Here is a 13,175-nt window from a genome sequence, read left to right as displayed (position 1 = left end):
TGTCCCCTTCCTGATATCTTATTTTTTTGCATGTATGTCACACTTTAATTTTTCAGATTTTTACGCCAGACGTAATGGGACACACCGTCTCTTTCTTTGCTGGAGTCATGAACACTGACCTTAACTGAGGCAAATGAGGCTGCAGTTCTTTGGATGTTGTTGTGGGGTCTTTTGTGACCTCTTGAATGAGTCGTTGCTGTGTTTTTGGGGTAATTTTGGTCAGCTGGTCACTCCTGGGAAGGTTCTCCACTGTTCCATAGTTTTTGCTATTTGTGAATAATGGCTCTCACTGTGGTTCGCTGGACTCGCAAAGATTTAGAAATGTCTTTATAACCTTTTCCAGACTGATGGATCTCAATTACATTCTCTCATTTGTTTCTGAATTTCTTTGGAGCTCGGCATGATGTCTAGCTTTGAGGATCTTTTGGTCGACTTCACTTTGTCAGGCAGGTCCTATTTAAGAGATTTATTGATAAATTAAACTCAGGTGTGATAAACCACAGTTTTAACACTTTTTCACACAGGGCCATGTAGGATTTTGTTTTCCCTCAATAATAATAATAATAATAAAAAAAAAAAAAACATTTAAAAACTGCATGTTGTGTTCACTTATCCTAACTTTTACTAATATTTAAATAAATTTGATGATCTGAAACATTAAAGTGTGACAAACATGCAAAAAAAACAAGACATAAGGAACACTTTTTCACACCACTGTATAATAAACATGTGGAATCTTAAATAATAAAAATTGATCAAGAGATAAAGTCTGAGATGTGTTTTGTTAAATAAAATAAACATATACTACGCTATTCTGGTAGTATTTTTTCAAGAATGAACATGAGCGCTTGAGCTCTAAACCAATCACAGCTTCTCTGACAATACAGCCAGTGCACGCTTAGGGGGCGGAGCATCACACCAGCCACGCTGAACTCCTATTGGCTGGCTCGGATCTGAGCCCATGACACGAATCCAATCAGAGTCCTCAGTTGATCTGACGTTTCAGGTTCTTCCAAATGATTGTCCTGTCGCACACACGAGTAGGAGGTGCTGTGTATCCAACCAGAATTAAACTAAAAGGACCTTCCGTGAAATTTGCAACACACTTCTCATGTCCAACTAGAAACTAATGCATTTTCCATAATGGACATCCTGAAATCATTAGGACACCCAGAAGAAATATACAACCTGTTCAAATTCAAAATGGGAGGCTGTAGGACTGTGATGCCCAAAATGGATTATGTGAGTAATCATCATCATCATCATCATCATTATTATTATTATTATTATTATTATTATTATTATTATTATTATTATTATTATTATTATTATTATTATTATTATTTCCTATAGATTTGCCATCAAACCTGTTGTATGCATGTTGTAAAGAGCATGTTGTATTGTGAATTAAATAAATGCAATAATCAGAAATATTTATTTAGTAAATAGGAATAGAAGGATGTGCACCAATCATTATGGCTACAGAGTCTTTCCATCTGAGAGGTTTAATCTGTCCGAAAAACATGTCGTTTCTTGTAATCAGATTGGTGGGATTACTGTGTGTGTGCGCGTGTGTGTGCATGTTTGAGCTCTTATAAAACATTTCTGTTTGTAAAGAAATAATTCACTCATATATGTGTGCACTTTTTTGCCATCCAAAAGGTTTGTGTATCTGTCACACCTTTACGTCCATGCTGAACATCCTGTTCCAGAAGAGCTCCTTTTATTTTTTATAAAAAATCATAGAGAGGTGAGACAAGGAGGTCTGGTGTTCACCGAGTCAGGTGTTCAATGTGGTTGAGGTCAGTGAGGTTGAGGTCAGGCCTGTATGCAGAAGAACCCGTGCTCCTCCTCCACTCCGACCTTCATTTACAGAAGCAGGACCAGATTTGAGCTTCTTAGTTCTTAGATAATTGTGCATCTACAGCATACGATACATATACGTAAGATGACGGGCAGGTGTCCACAAACTTATGACAATGTTCTGTAGCTGCATCATTTTTTCTTGCTTGCATATCCAGCAGAGATGAGGTTTGATGCTTTCACAGACCTATTGAGTGAGGGTGCGTTGTATTGCCAAAAATATATGGACACCTGAGGATTAAACATCCATCTCCAACGGCCTCCACTCTTCTGGGAGGATTTCCATTCGATTCTGGATTTATAGCGTATAAAACTGGTATATTTTTAGACGCTGGCAATAATGAACTCTTATCTCTAGTGATGATCTGCACCATATGATGAAAACACAGTGCACTATTCTACCTTTATGGTTCAATTTTTCACCATTAAATCTAAATAAAAATTGGACATACTTTTTTTTTTTTCACTTTATATGTTGCATTTTTACCACAATTTTCAACCTTTGTACTTTTTATTTGAAAGTGGATATATATTTTTTGACATCTATGACACTTTTGACACAAAAGTCATAGATGTTGTCTACTTTTACACGTTTATTTACACTGTGATTCAAAATAGTAGCGTTGTTCTATACGTTTTTATTTGTCCTGATCAGGCATTCTTTCTATCGGTTGCATACATGTGATAGAGTGAAAGGTTAAAGTTTAAATGTTGGCAAAAAAAAGCATGAATGTGCATGCTTTACATTATACAACATGGTTTTTAAACTAGTTTTATAGAATTGTTGTACTTTACTGAACAATTCCAAAACTAGTCTGTTATCCCACCAACATATCTGCCTACACATACTAACTACAGCTGGGAAAAATGTCGTTATAATATTAACATCATGATCAACATCCGCCACCAATTGGATCTATTATGGCATGAAACAAATGAACACATATGAGCATGAACATATTTTTATAAGAAACACTTTAAACTTGGTGTGTGTGTGTGTGTGTGTGTGTGTGTGTGTGTGTGTGTGTGTGTGTGTGTGTGTGTGTGTGTGTGTGTGTGTGTGTGTGCGGGTGTGTTCATTTGCATACACATGGAATAAATGTATTCCCTTCTGAAACACTACAGTATTTGTTGAAAGTTTGTTAGGACAGCTGTTTATTATAATGCATTCATCTGTCTGAAAAATATCAAGATCGTCCAAATTGCAAATCCCATTTCGCCACTAGAGGCCGCTCTCGCACTGTATAACGCAACCTGGAAAAACTATCGGTATGGATTTTTGCCGATAGCCAATAGTTCCAGCAATTAGCTATCAATACCGAATAATCGAGAAACTGATGAATCGGTCGACCTCTACGTAAAAAGGCATTTGGTCACTGCATGCGATTTTTCTACTAATACCAGTTTCAATGCACAATGTGAGAAAGGACTGTAAGATCAAACATTTTTGTAAGGACTGGATGATTGTTTTTGAGGACTGTCTGAGATCAGGTGTTTGTTTCCTGGTGCTCATGACTTTACAGATTGACTGGTTTGTGAGTGGGGAGAAAAGTGGGCGGGAGGGTGGAAGAGCTGAAGCCGTTCCTTCCATTGACACGTCCGTTAGACGCGTGTCCAGGTTCAGTCTTTTTCGTGGCGGTTATGAGTTCCGCGACACGCTGACGCGCAGATGGCGGGGGTTTGCTGCAAGAGCACGGCGCCGTTCTGCTCCGCGTTTAAGCGCACTCTGTCGGTGCGCCACCCGGCCCCGATATCCTCCCCGCGCTCAGCGCCCGCGGCCTGCGCCAGAGGAGGCGCGGGGCGGCGGCGGCGAGGCGGCAGCGCGCTCCTCGGGCGCCCGCTGCACCTCCACCCCGCCGCCGTCGGCCCTCACCGACCCACAACAACGCACTCGTTTTGCTCTTCTGTCCAGGAGTCGATGAGCGACAGCCGGAGAGCGTGCTACATCTACCTGAACCAGACCAGCAGGAGCTTCGCCGCTGTGATCCAGGCCCTCGACGGAGAGCTGCGGTAAGAACCACCGCTCTGACTTCTCCATGCTTTCTTAAGAGGCGTGTCCTCCAACAAGTAAACAAGTTTCCACAACTTTCTTTACACGCATTTTTGATTAGGATTCACGTTTTTCTTACACAAATTAAAGAAATATTTTATTCTCCAGAATATTGCACAAGGTTTGTGGACGCCATGTTTTTGTTTTTTTGTTTGTTTTTTGTTTGTTTACCTCATGATTGCATGCATGAAAGTTTCTAAAAATGTGGTTATTGAAACGACTATAATGACTTTCTTTGCTTTTTAATTTCAAAAAATGCATGATTTATATTGCATTATAAATATATTACACACTAGAGATAAAAGTTTTCTGTACTTCCTGTTTCTTTTTTTGTATTGTCTTATAAAAAAAAAAACAATAACAAAAATTTCCATGATTAAATATAAATCTTTCTAAACATTTCCGCAAAAGTACTGATCTGTGAGTGGATATAATAGACGTAGTTTAGGGGTCCAGGTACCTCCTATATCAGAACTGTATTGAAAATGTTTAGGGGGCCCTTGAGCAAGGCCCTTAACACTCTGTTCTCCAGGGGCTCTGTGTCAATATGATAAATTTGTGATATTGCAAATGGATTTATCCATATAATAATACATACTGGTCATTTACACTCTAGTTTTAGCAGCAAAGATCGTGCAAAACAGCATTTCGTCCACGTGTGTGTGTGTGTGTATTGAGTAGTCGAATGGTTTTGCAGAAAGAAAAAAAAATTTTCTTAGTGCCACTAATCTCAGTCGATATTTAATCATATGCAAATTTCACACAACTAAAGTAAACAATGGGCTTCAGTAGCTGTATAACTTTTTATTTAAAAAAAATATATAAAAACTTTATATAAATGCATAACCGGTCAAACACGCAGCGAGCAACCAATCAGGATCGAGCGCACGCTCTGTTTTTACCTTGTTTTGATTGGCTCCAGACTTGAACTCCAGACTTGAACTCGCCACGATGCACGTGACCTTATTTACACGATTGTTTTGAAGTAGTTGAGAAGAAGGTTTGATGATGATTGAAACAGATATCAGTGTTTGACAAATTGTTTTGCTTCCGTTACGTCCTAATGCATTTCACGTGCACCTTCTAGATCGCTGTTGATGATAAAGCTAGCAGGCCAAATGAAGATCGACTCTAGCGAGGGTTTTTATCGCTGTCGCATAATGTTTGCAGTCTTAATCTATAGTCTGGGTTTGAAAGATATCAGCCCCAGCTTCACTTCTTCATAAGTGTTTTTTTTTTTTTTTTTTTTTTTTTTTAAATGACTCCTGGTTCCACAAACGTTCAATATGATTCAAATAAATGTTGTGGATGATAAAACTTCAACTATTTCCATGATGTAAATGCCAGCGATTTATAATATGCCTATTTTTGAGAGATTTATTAGTAATTGTTCATTGTTTTGGCAGTTTGGGGTTATTATTAAACCCCAGCAGTGCATTTAAACATCTTTGTATAGTGTTCTAATGAGAATATTTTTCATTCTGTCTCTGTTAGCCATGCAGTGTGTATATTCTACCTTGTTCTTCGAGCCCTGGACACCGTTGAGGATGATATGACCATTCCTCTGGAGAAAAAAGTCCCTCTCCTGCATCATTTCCACACGTTCCTCCACCAACCAGACTGGTGTTTCACAGAGAGCAAGGAGAAGGACAGACAAGTTCTAGAAGATTTTCCTTCGGTAATACACACGTGGACACGCCATTTTTGATTCCCAATGGTTTGCTAGCAGAGTGTCCAAACAATCGTTCAACATAAAATTTTATTCCGCCTTGTGTTTAATTATATTGTTGTCCCACTTTTTGCAGATTTCAGTTGAGTTCCGAAACCTGGCTCAGGAATACCGGGATGTCATTTCGGACATATGCCACCGAATGGGGGTCGGGATGGCAGAGTTCCTTGAAAAGAAAGTCGACTCAATGCAGGAATGGGATAAGGTGAACTTTCGGTCTGAGGACAGTGCGTTTGTGTGAGAAATTGTAGCTAAATGAATGAAGGACGAATTTGGCCAAAATTGACCTCAAGCCAAGACATTTAGAGTACAAAGTTAAAAAATAATAAAAAAAAATTGTTTTCGGAGTTAAAAATGAAGAGACCACTGCAGAATAATCAGTTTCTTTGGTTTTGCTATTTAAAGGTATTTGAGTAAAAATGAGCGTTTTTGTATCGTTCTGCTGACATTTTTTACCAATTCCAATAAACATTGCTATTTAGAGCGTTTATTTGCAGAAAATTAAAAGCGGTATAAAATAAGTAAAAGGTGGAGTGTTTTCCGATTTAAAATAATGCAAATAAAACAAGTTTATATTCATATTTGGGGGAATAACCCTGATTTCCAGGCGTCTTCACATTCTCTCCACACGTCTTACACATTGCTGTTGGGTGATCTTGTAGGAAGGTGGTTGCTCTTTTAAGGTGTATGGCTCGGAAGGTCTCAATTTTGAATCACCTCCAAGCTGTCACTGCTGGACCCTTGCACCACAACTGCTTATTTGTAAGTAGCTCTGGATAAGGAAGCGTCTGCCAAATGCCATAAATGTAAATGTCACCCCTGTGGTAAAAATTCAAGGAGCTCGGATTATTTGGATTTCTTACCTTCACAAAGACAACTACACCCGGTTACAGCTTTACTGAAGCCCCCCCAGATCATGACCAGTCCTTTCACCAAATTGTGTGAGACACTTTTGCTGGTAGGCATCTCCATCTAACTATTAGACAATGAGGTGTTGGACCTCTATAGCCCAATCCTTATGGTTTTGCCACCCTCAGGCTGGGTTTTCTTAGTTTCTCATTGATTAAGGGTGTTTTTCTAGCACCACTTCAGCCCCTAAGACCCTCTTTGCACCATCATCACCATGCACTTCATCCCAGCTGCCTTTGCCATTCTTTTTGTAGGTCACTTGGTGCCATCCTACGGTTGTTATGTAACATTCGAATGAGTTGGCAGTCACCCCAGTCAGTGGAGAGTCCGTTTGTAGCTTTGTTGTCCCCAATGTCTTCAGCTTGACCTTGTTCTTATGAACAGTTGTCGATGGAACCTGAAGCTCACTGTACCAGGCAGTCGTAAAATGATACTTCGTAACGTTTTAAAGCCACAATGTACAGAACATCACACAAAGATATAGGTATAGGATCATAAACCAAATAAATAACTGCAGAAAGGCCACAATGCGGACAAGATTTGCATTTCGCATGTCGTCAAATCAAATTAAATCGGCCGAATTGCCTGTGCGACGCGCCGAAAAACAATCGAAAATGTACGTGCAAAATGAAATTAGAACAAAATTTACCTTGGCTGGATGAGTGAAGACGAGAGGGTTTGACCTTTGTAGGTCTAAAAGAGATGCAAGTTCAAGAAGTTCCATGACACTAAAGTAGAGTAAAATATGACGTGTAAATAGATTTATTTGAGTAAAGCTGCATTGAGACAATGTCCATTGTTAAAAGTGCTATACAAACAAAGATTTATTGAATTGAATGCAGTATGGGGGGAAAACAAGTGTACTATAAGAATGCCTGGATGGTTCATATGAGGTTAAGTAACATTTCTGATGGACATCATGTTGCTTTCTCTGCAGTACTGTCACTACGTGGCTGGTCTGGTAGGCGTGGGTCTGTCTCGGCTTTTCTCCGCATCGTTGCTGGAGGACCCTGAGGTGGGTCGGGATACTGAGTTGGCCAACTCTATGGGCCTTTTTTTACAGAAGACTAACATTATTCGAGACTACCTAGAAGACCAGCAGGAAGGCAGATCCTTCTGGCCTGAGGAGGTAAGTCTGGTCATAAGTTAGATTATATAGCATTAAATTAAAATTATGTACAATGTTCTTGTATGTCGGAATGAACAGAATCCAAATCAATACTTCGCCCTCAAAAGAGCCTCAAAGCATCTGGGTACACTTACACACAGCATATGAGGGAACTCAGCAGGTAGGTTGTTCCAAAAATTCTGGAGAACTAACCGCAGATCTTCTGTGGATGAAGGCTGCAACAAATCCATCTGTCTTTTCATTTAGTCCCAAACAGACTGGCTAATGTTGAAATCAGGACTCTGTGGGGGCTTTTTCTACTCCATGTTGAAGTTAGTTCTTCATTGGCTGTATGTATGGGGTTATTGTCCTGCTGCAGAACAAATTTGCAGCCAATCAGACGCCTCCTTGTATTGAGGACACCATTAATTTTGACCAAATCTCCAACTCCATTTGCTTTAAATGTTGCCTCATACCTGCTAGCAACCACCACCATGCTTCACTTTTGCCTGCAGACATTAATTATTGTAGCAAAGGGTAGCAAAAGGTGGTTACAATAAAAATTATCATTATTGATTTAGATTTTTGTTGTTCAAGGTCCTAATACTGTTTTGAAAGACTGTTAAACGGTGTCTTTCTCCTGAAACTGGAGTTACTGCAGCCCACATGAAAGTTATGTTATGGCAACAGAAATGGATTTATCTCTCAAATTAAAAGAGCAACAAAAATAATATGAATGTCAGGTCGTACTTACAACAACAGGTTGTTTTTAATAGTTCTAATGAAATCAAGAGTTTCCAATTATCGATTTTTTTTTTTTTGTTTGGTTTTGTTTTTTTTGTAGTAATTACAGTGTGTGTGTGTGTATGTCTGTTTGTGTGTATATGCAACAGGCTTGGAGTCAGTTTGCCTCTCATCTGGAAGACTTTGCTCAACCACAGCACCTGAGTTCAGCTCTAGCCTGCCTTAACCTGTTGGTGACTGATGCTTTGCGCCACGTCCCTGATGTCATCGCTTACCTTTCCCGTCTCCGCAACCAAAGTGTCTTCAACTTCTGTGCCATCCCCCAGGTGGGCCTGCGATTAATATCGACGCATTCCAGATCTGAAACATCTTTCGTTTTATTGTATTTGTAACTAAAAATTCCGCCATGTATTTTGAGCGCAGTGTCATTGTTTTTTCAATTTTTTTTTATTATTAATAAAACATACACAACAAGGGCAGGGTTATAAAATAAATAAACTTAGGGCAGTGTCACTGTGGCTACTCACCCCGTACTGGAAATACGATTTGTAGCACGTTGTAAAAATTTTGTTTTGCGCACATGCGAAATCGCCGCCCCTTACATTTTTACAACTAGTGATATGGATTGTTTAGTGTTTCATGTACAGTTTCAAGAATTTCTCTTACAAGGAGAAAATCCTTACAATTCCACATATTAATGGATGGAAGGAATGAAGATATTTGTTAAAGTATGCTGAGAAAAGTAGAACAGTTATGTAGATCATATCTTTAGGAAATGAAATGAAATTTTATTTATTTATTTTTTATTTATTTATATATGTATTTTTTTTTTCTTTTTCTTCCCTAGAGGATTCTTAGTTGGTCAAAAGAAATCCTTGAGCGAATAACTTTTTATCAGGAGCCAAAGAATCAAACTTAGCTCGGTTTTTGTGAGGAATATGACCCTCTCTGGGACATTAGGCAGCTGTTAGCCATGTCTATGAGCTCATGTATGTGGAAGAGGGCAGATAGCTTACTGTACATTGATAGCTGCTGTTTAACAGGGAAGAGCTGGCAGTTGGGTTGGAATGTAAGTGCTATTATTTCAGCATTATACACATTTCTTTTCTCTGTCTCTTTTTTCAAACAGTCTGGAATATCAAAAGCATTTTGTGTTATATGAAACATAAATGAAAATATGACCTGGGCATGAGATTAGATCTATTGCATATCATTGCAATTAAACTCCCATTAATAAGAAAGAATGCAATGTGCCTCTGTGACCAGGTGATGGCAATAGCGACTCTCTCCGCCTGCTACAACAACCCACTGGTGTTTCAGGGGGTGGTGAAGATCAGGAAGGGGCAGGCTGTCACTCTGATGATGGACGCCACCAGTATGCACGCTGTACAGAGCATGATAGCCCAGTACAGCCAGGAGGTGAGACCTTTATACAGGATACATGTATTTATAAGCGTGCTACAATAGATTACCAACAAGTGTAATGTAGAAGTGGTTGGTTCCTATATAATTAAATAAAATAATATGGGCATCTTGCACTGAACCATCTGAATCCCCAAATAGATAAATCTCATCTCATCAGAGATCACTGGTTTAAATCAATTGTATTTTTGTTGTCCAAAAGCTTCTTTTCAGATTTGTTTAAGAAAATTCAGTTTAGTTATATACAGTATATATTATATATAGGTCGACAATTAGTGGATTTTATCGATCGATAGGTTGAATCGAACCTGCCGATAACCGATTAATCAACCGATCAGTTTTTTTAAATAGATAATGGATTTAAAAAAAACTTTATGTAAAATAGTACAGATCTTTATTACAAAAAGGAAAACTACTGAATCATGAAAATGTGCTAAATGAAAAAAAATATATATATATATATTATACATAAGACATGCATTCAAACTACAACAAGAAGTAACACACCAAATAAATAAAAACAGTTACATCCAAAATGAAGTAAAAAAAAAAAATAATAATTAAAAAAAACATCACGTGGCATCATTGATTCGCCTCAAGAGGCCGCTCTCGTACTGTATAACGCAACCCGGAAAAACTATCGGTATGGCTGATTGCCGGTAGTCAATATTTCCAGCAATCAACTGTCAGGTCCAATTTAATCGGCAATGAATCGATGAATCGGTCAACCTCTAATCTAGTATATCACTTATTACAATGTTGCAAAGCAGCTTTAAATAAATGTGGATGCAGATTAAGATCTGTAACGAGCAAATCTAAGGCACTGGCTAGTTTTTAGTTTTAAATACATTTTTATTTATAATTTCTTTTAAATATACAGTATAATTTGGACTTTTCACACTCCTGATGCTTATTCTCAAGTATTTTTCAAATTTTTTGTTACAAATTTCTGAATCTAATGGACACAAGTAAACAAGTTAATTCCTCAGCATTTCCTGTGATACTCTTGTCCTTAGTAATCCTAATTGAGTGTAGTCCTCCTCCTCTTCTCCCCTTTAGATCCTGCAGAAAGTGTCGCTGTCTGATCCGTCGCGGGATAACACACTGTGCATCCTCGATGTGATCCAGGAAAAGACACTTTCCAAGGCGACGTTGCCGTCCCGCTCCCACAATTTCTCACATCTTTATCTTTCTGCCGCTACAATTTTGGCTTTTTTCAGCTGGCAGTATCTAAACGCCACTCAGTCTCCGAACAGTGCGGACATGCAGGGCCGCTGAGTCTGGATATCTTTCCATCAACCCCCGAGCAAGCCAACAAGCACATTAAAGACTGTTAGTAATGAATAAAAAAAAATGGCTTTATATATGTCCCTACTGAAATATCACCATTCTCATGTTCCCTCTTATTTGCTTGTCCTCTTTTATATCTGCAGCTTGTTTCTATAATTAATCTTTAGAATTATGTCTATATGCAAGTAAAATATATTTCTACAAAGAAATCGTGTCGTTTTAATGAACAGTTATATCGGTTGTAGCTCGATAGATCACTGTGCATCTCCAACCAATACAAAGAGCAATAATAGATTTAATTCAAGAGCTAATACCGCAATACATTTCCCAACATTAGCTAGCTAGTCGTTTTTGGGTTTTTTTTCTTCTTAAAAAGTTGGCTAGCTTTTCACTAATGTTACCAAATCATGTCCGTGAGGAAATTTTTTGTTTTTTGGTGTATATTTTTACCAAGAGAGATTTGTTTGGAAAGTATTTTCTGTAAACTAGCTGTTTTGGGGGTTTTCCTCATGTTGGCTACAAGTTCTTGTTTGAGGATTTTGAATAATGTTAGCTGGTTGGAATATTCTTTTAATTTTAACTAGCTGTGTGTGTGTGTGTGTGTGTGTGTGTGTGTGTGTGTGTGTGTGTGTGTGTGTGTGTGTGTGTGTGTGTGTGTGTGTGTGTTTTTACTCATACTAGCTAGTTACAGTTGTATAAATATTTTCTTCTAAAGGCTAGCTAGCATTGTTTGTATTTTCACTGATCTAAGCTAGATTTGTTCAGGGATATTGAGTTTTTTTGTTTCTGGATTTTGTTAATGGTTTTTTGTTCGGAAATATTTGTTGAGGAATATTTTTTTTTACTTTTACAACCCTAGTCTGAGGATTTCCGAATAACACCAGCTAGATAGCAAGCAGTTCTTATATGACTAGATAGTTTAGTTTGGGCATATTTTCCTGAAGCTAACCAGCGTTTGTTGGCAAATCATCTCACGTTTGTTTGAAGATAAATATTATTTGCAGATAAATTAATGAGATCCTGTTAATTTAAGATAAGTTTCAGTTTGTCAAGTGTGAATGTCACTGATCATAAAATTTATTGAGTGCAAAAATTGTGTTCTTGCCAAATCTTTTTTCCCCCACGTGGTTGGGTATATTGCACTTTTGCAGCATATATTAAATGGGTCATGGTTGGTTTATATATTTTGTAGGAACCAAATATGAGATATTATATATCTGTGATGAATGGAGGGTTGCAGCATTTGGCATGAAAATTATGTCCTCATTAATGCTTTGTTGTAAACCTAGCTTTGTACATAAACAAATGTAAAAATGATATACAATCTTTTTGTAATATGGGACTTTTTTTGCCTAAATCAGAAAAAAAAATTAAAGGGCGCAAAAGCTAGTTTGACATTATTGTATTTATTTTTGTAGTAATCTAACATGTAGTCACTTAAAAGTGTTAGAACCTGGAAGAAACTCAAAGCTTATGCAGTTATATAAAAATGTATGTACTGGATTGTGATTTGCAATTTTTTTGTGATTAAACATTAAAACCTGAATATTCTGATGAAATGCACATTTGTGGTCTTTTGTCTTGTGATTCTGATGCAGTTCACTTTAATTTTTTCAGAATAAAGTTTACAGATTGTGTACTTTATTACTTTACTGTGGCAATACACTACTGAATAAATAAAGCAGTGTCGGTTAGGAACTGCTCAGGTTTGTCCTTTGTCATATTTTCATGCTATCTAGTTGGGGATATTTTCTTAAAGTTAGCAACCTTTTTTGAGGGAACATCAGAAATTATAACTAGTTGCCTTTAAGAATATTTGGTCATTTTCATTCATCTTATAAGCTAATAAGTTTGGGGCATTTTCTCCCAATGCTAGCAATGCTAAATGCTAGCCAGCATTTGTTTGTGAATTGTCTCTGGTTTGTTTAAAGGTACATCTTGTATTTATTGGGTTCATTGTAGGGTTTGTGTGCATAGTATTTCTGTGGTGTTTTTTTTTTTCTTTTTTTTTTTTAACCAAAATTAATTAAAGCCATTCTTTACTCTGGAATTACTACATC

General features: G+C 37.6%; 1 protein-coding gene across 2 annotated transcripts; it reads left to right on the top strand.

The window, feature by feature from the left end:
- Positions 1-1,023: 1,023 nt before the first annotated feature.
- fdft1 (farnesyl-diphosphate farnesyltransferase 1) lies at positions 1,024-12,678 on the top strand. Of its 2 annotated transcripts, XM_083535127.1 has the most exons (8): positions 1,024-1,242; positions 3,776-3,873; positions 5,408-5,591; positions 5,719-5,847; positions 7,489-7,680; positions 8,553-8,729; positions 9,670-9,822; positions 10,885-12,678. In XM_083535127.1, exons 1-8 carry the CDS (start codon positions 1,144-1,146, stop codon positions 11,101-11,103), a joined length of 1,251 nt encoding a protein of 416 aa, XP_083391253.1. In that variant the 5' UTR covers positions 1,024-1,143; the 3' UTR covers positions 11,104-12,678. The 2 variants fall into 2 exon arrangements, with proteins under 2 accessions (XP_083391253.1, XP_083391252.1); XM_083535126.1 differs by lacking the exon at positions 1,024-1,242 and having other exon boundaries at positions 2,953-3,873.
- The last annotated feature ends 497 nt before the right edge of the window (positions 12,679-13,175 follow it).

This window comes from Silurus aristotelis (genome assembly GCF_946808225.1).
Source record: "Silurus aristotelis genome assembly, chromosome: 29".
Classification (NCBI taxonomy): domain Eukaryota; kingdom Metazoa; phylum Chordata; class Actinopteri; order Siluriformes; family Siluridae; genus Silurus; species Silurus aristotelis.
The sequence above is the reverse complement of the archived record's forward strand: the minus strand, read 5'-3'. Positions and strand labels throughout refer to the sequence as shown.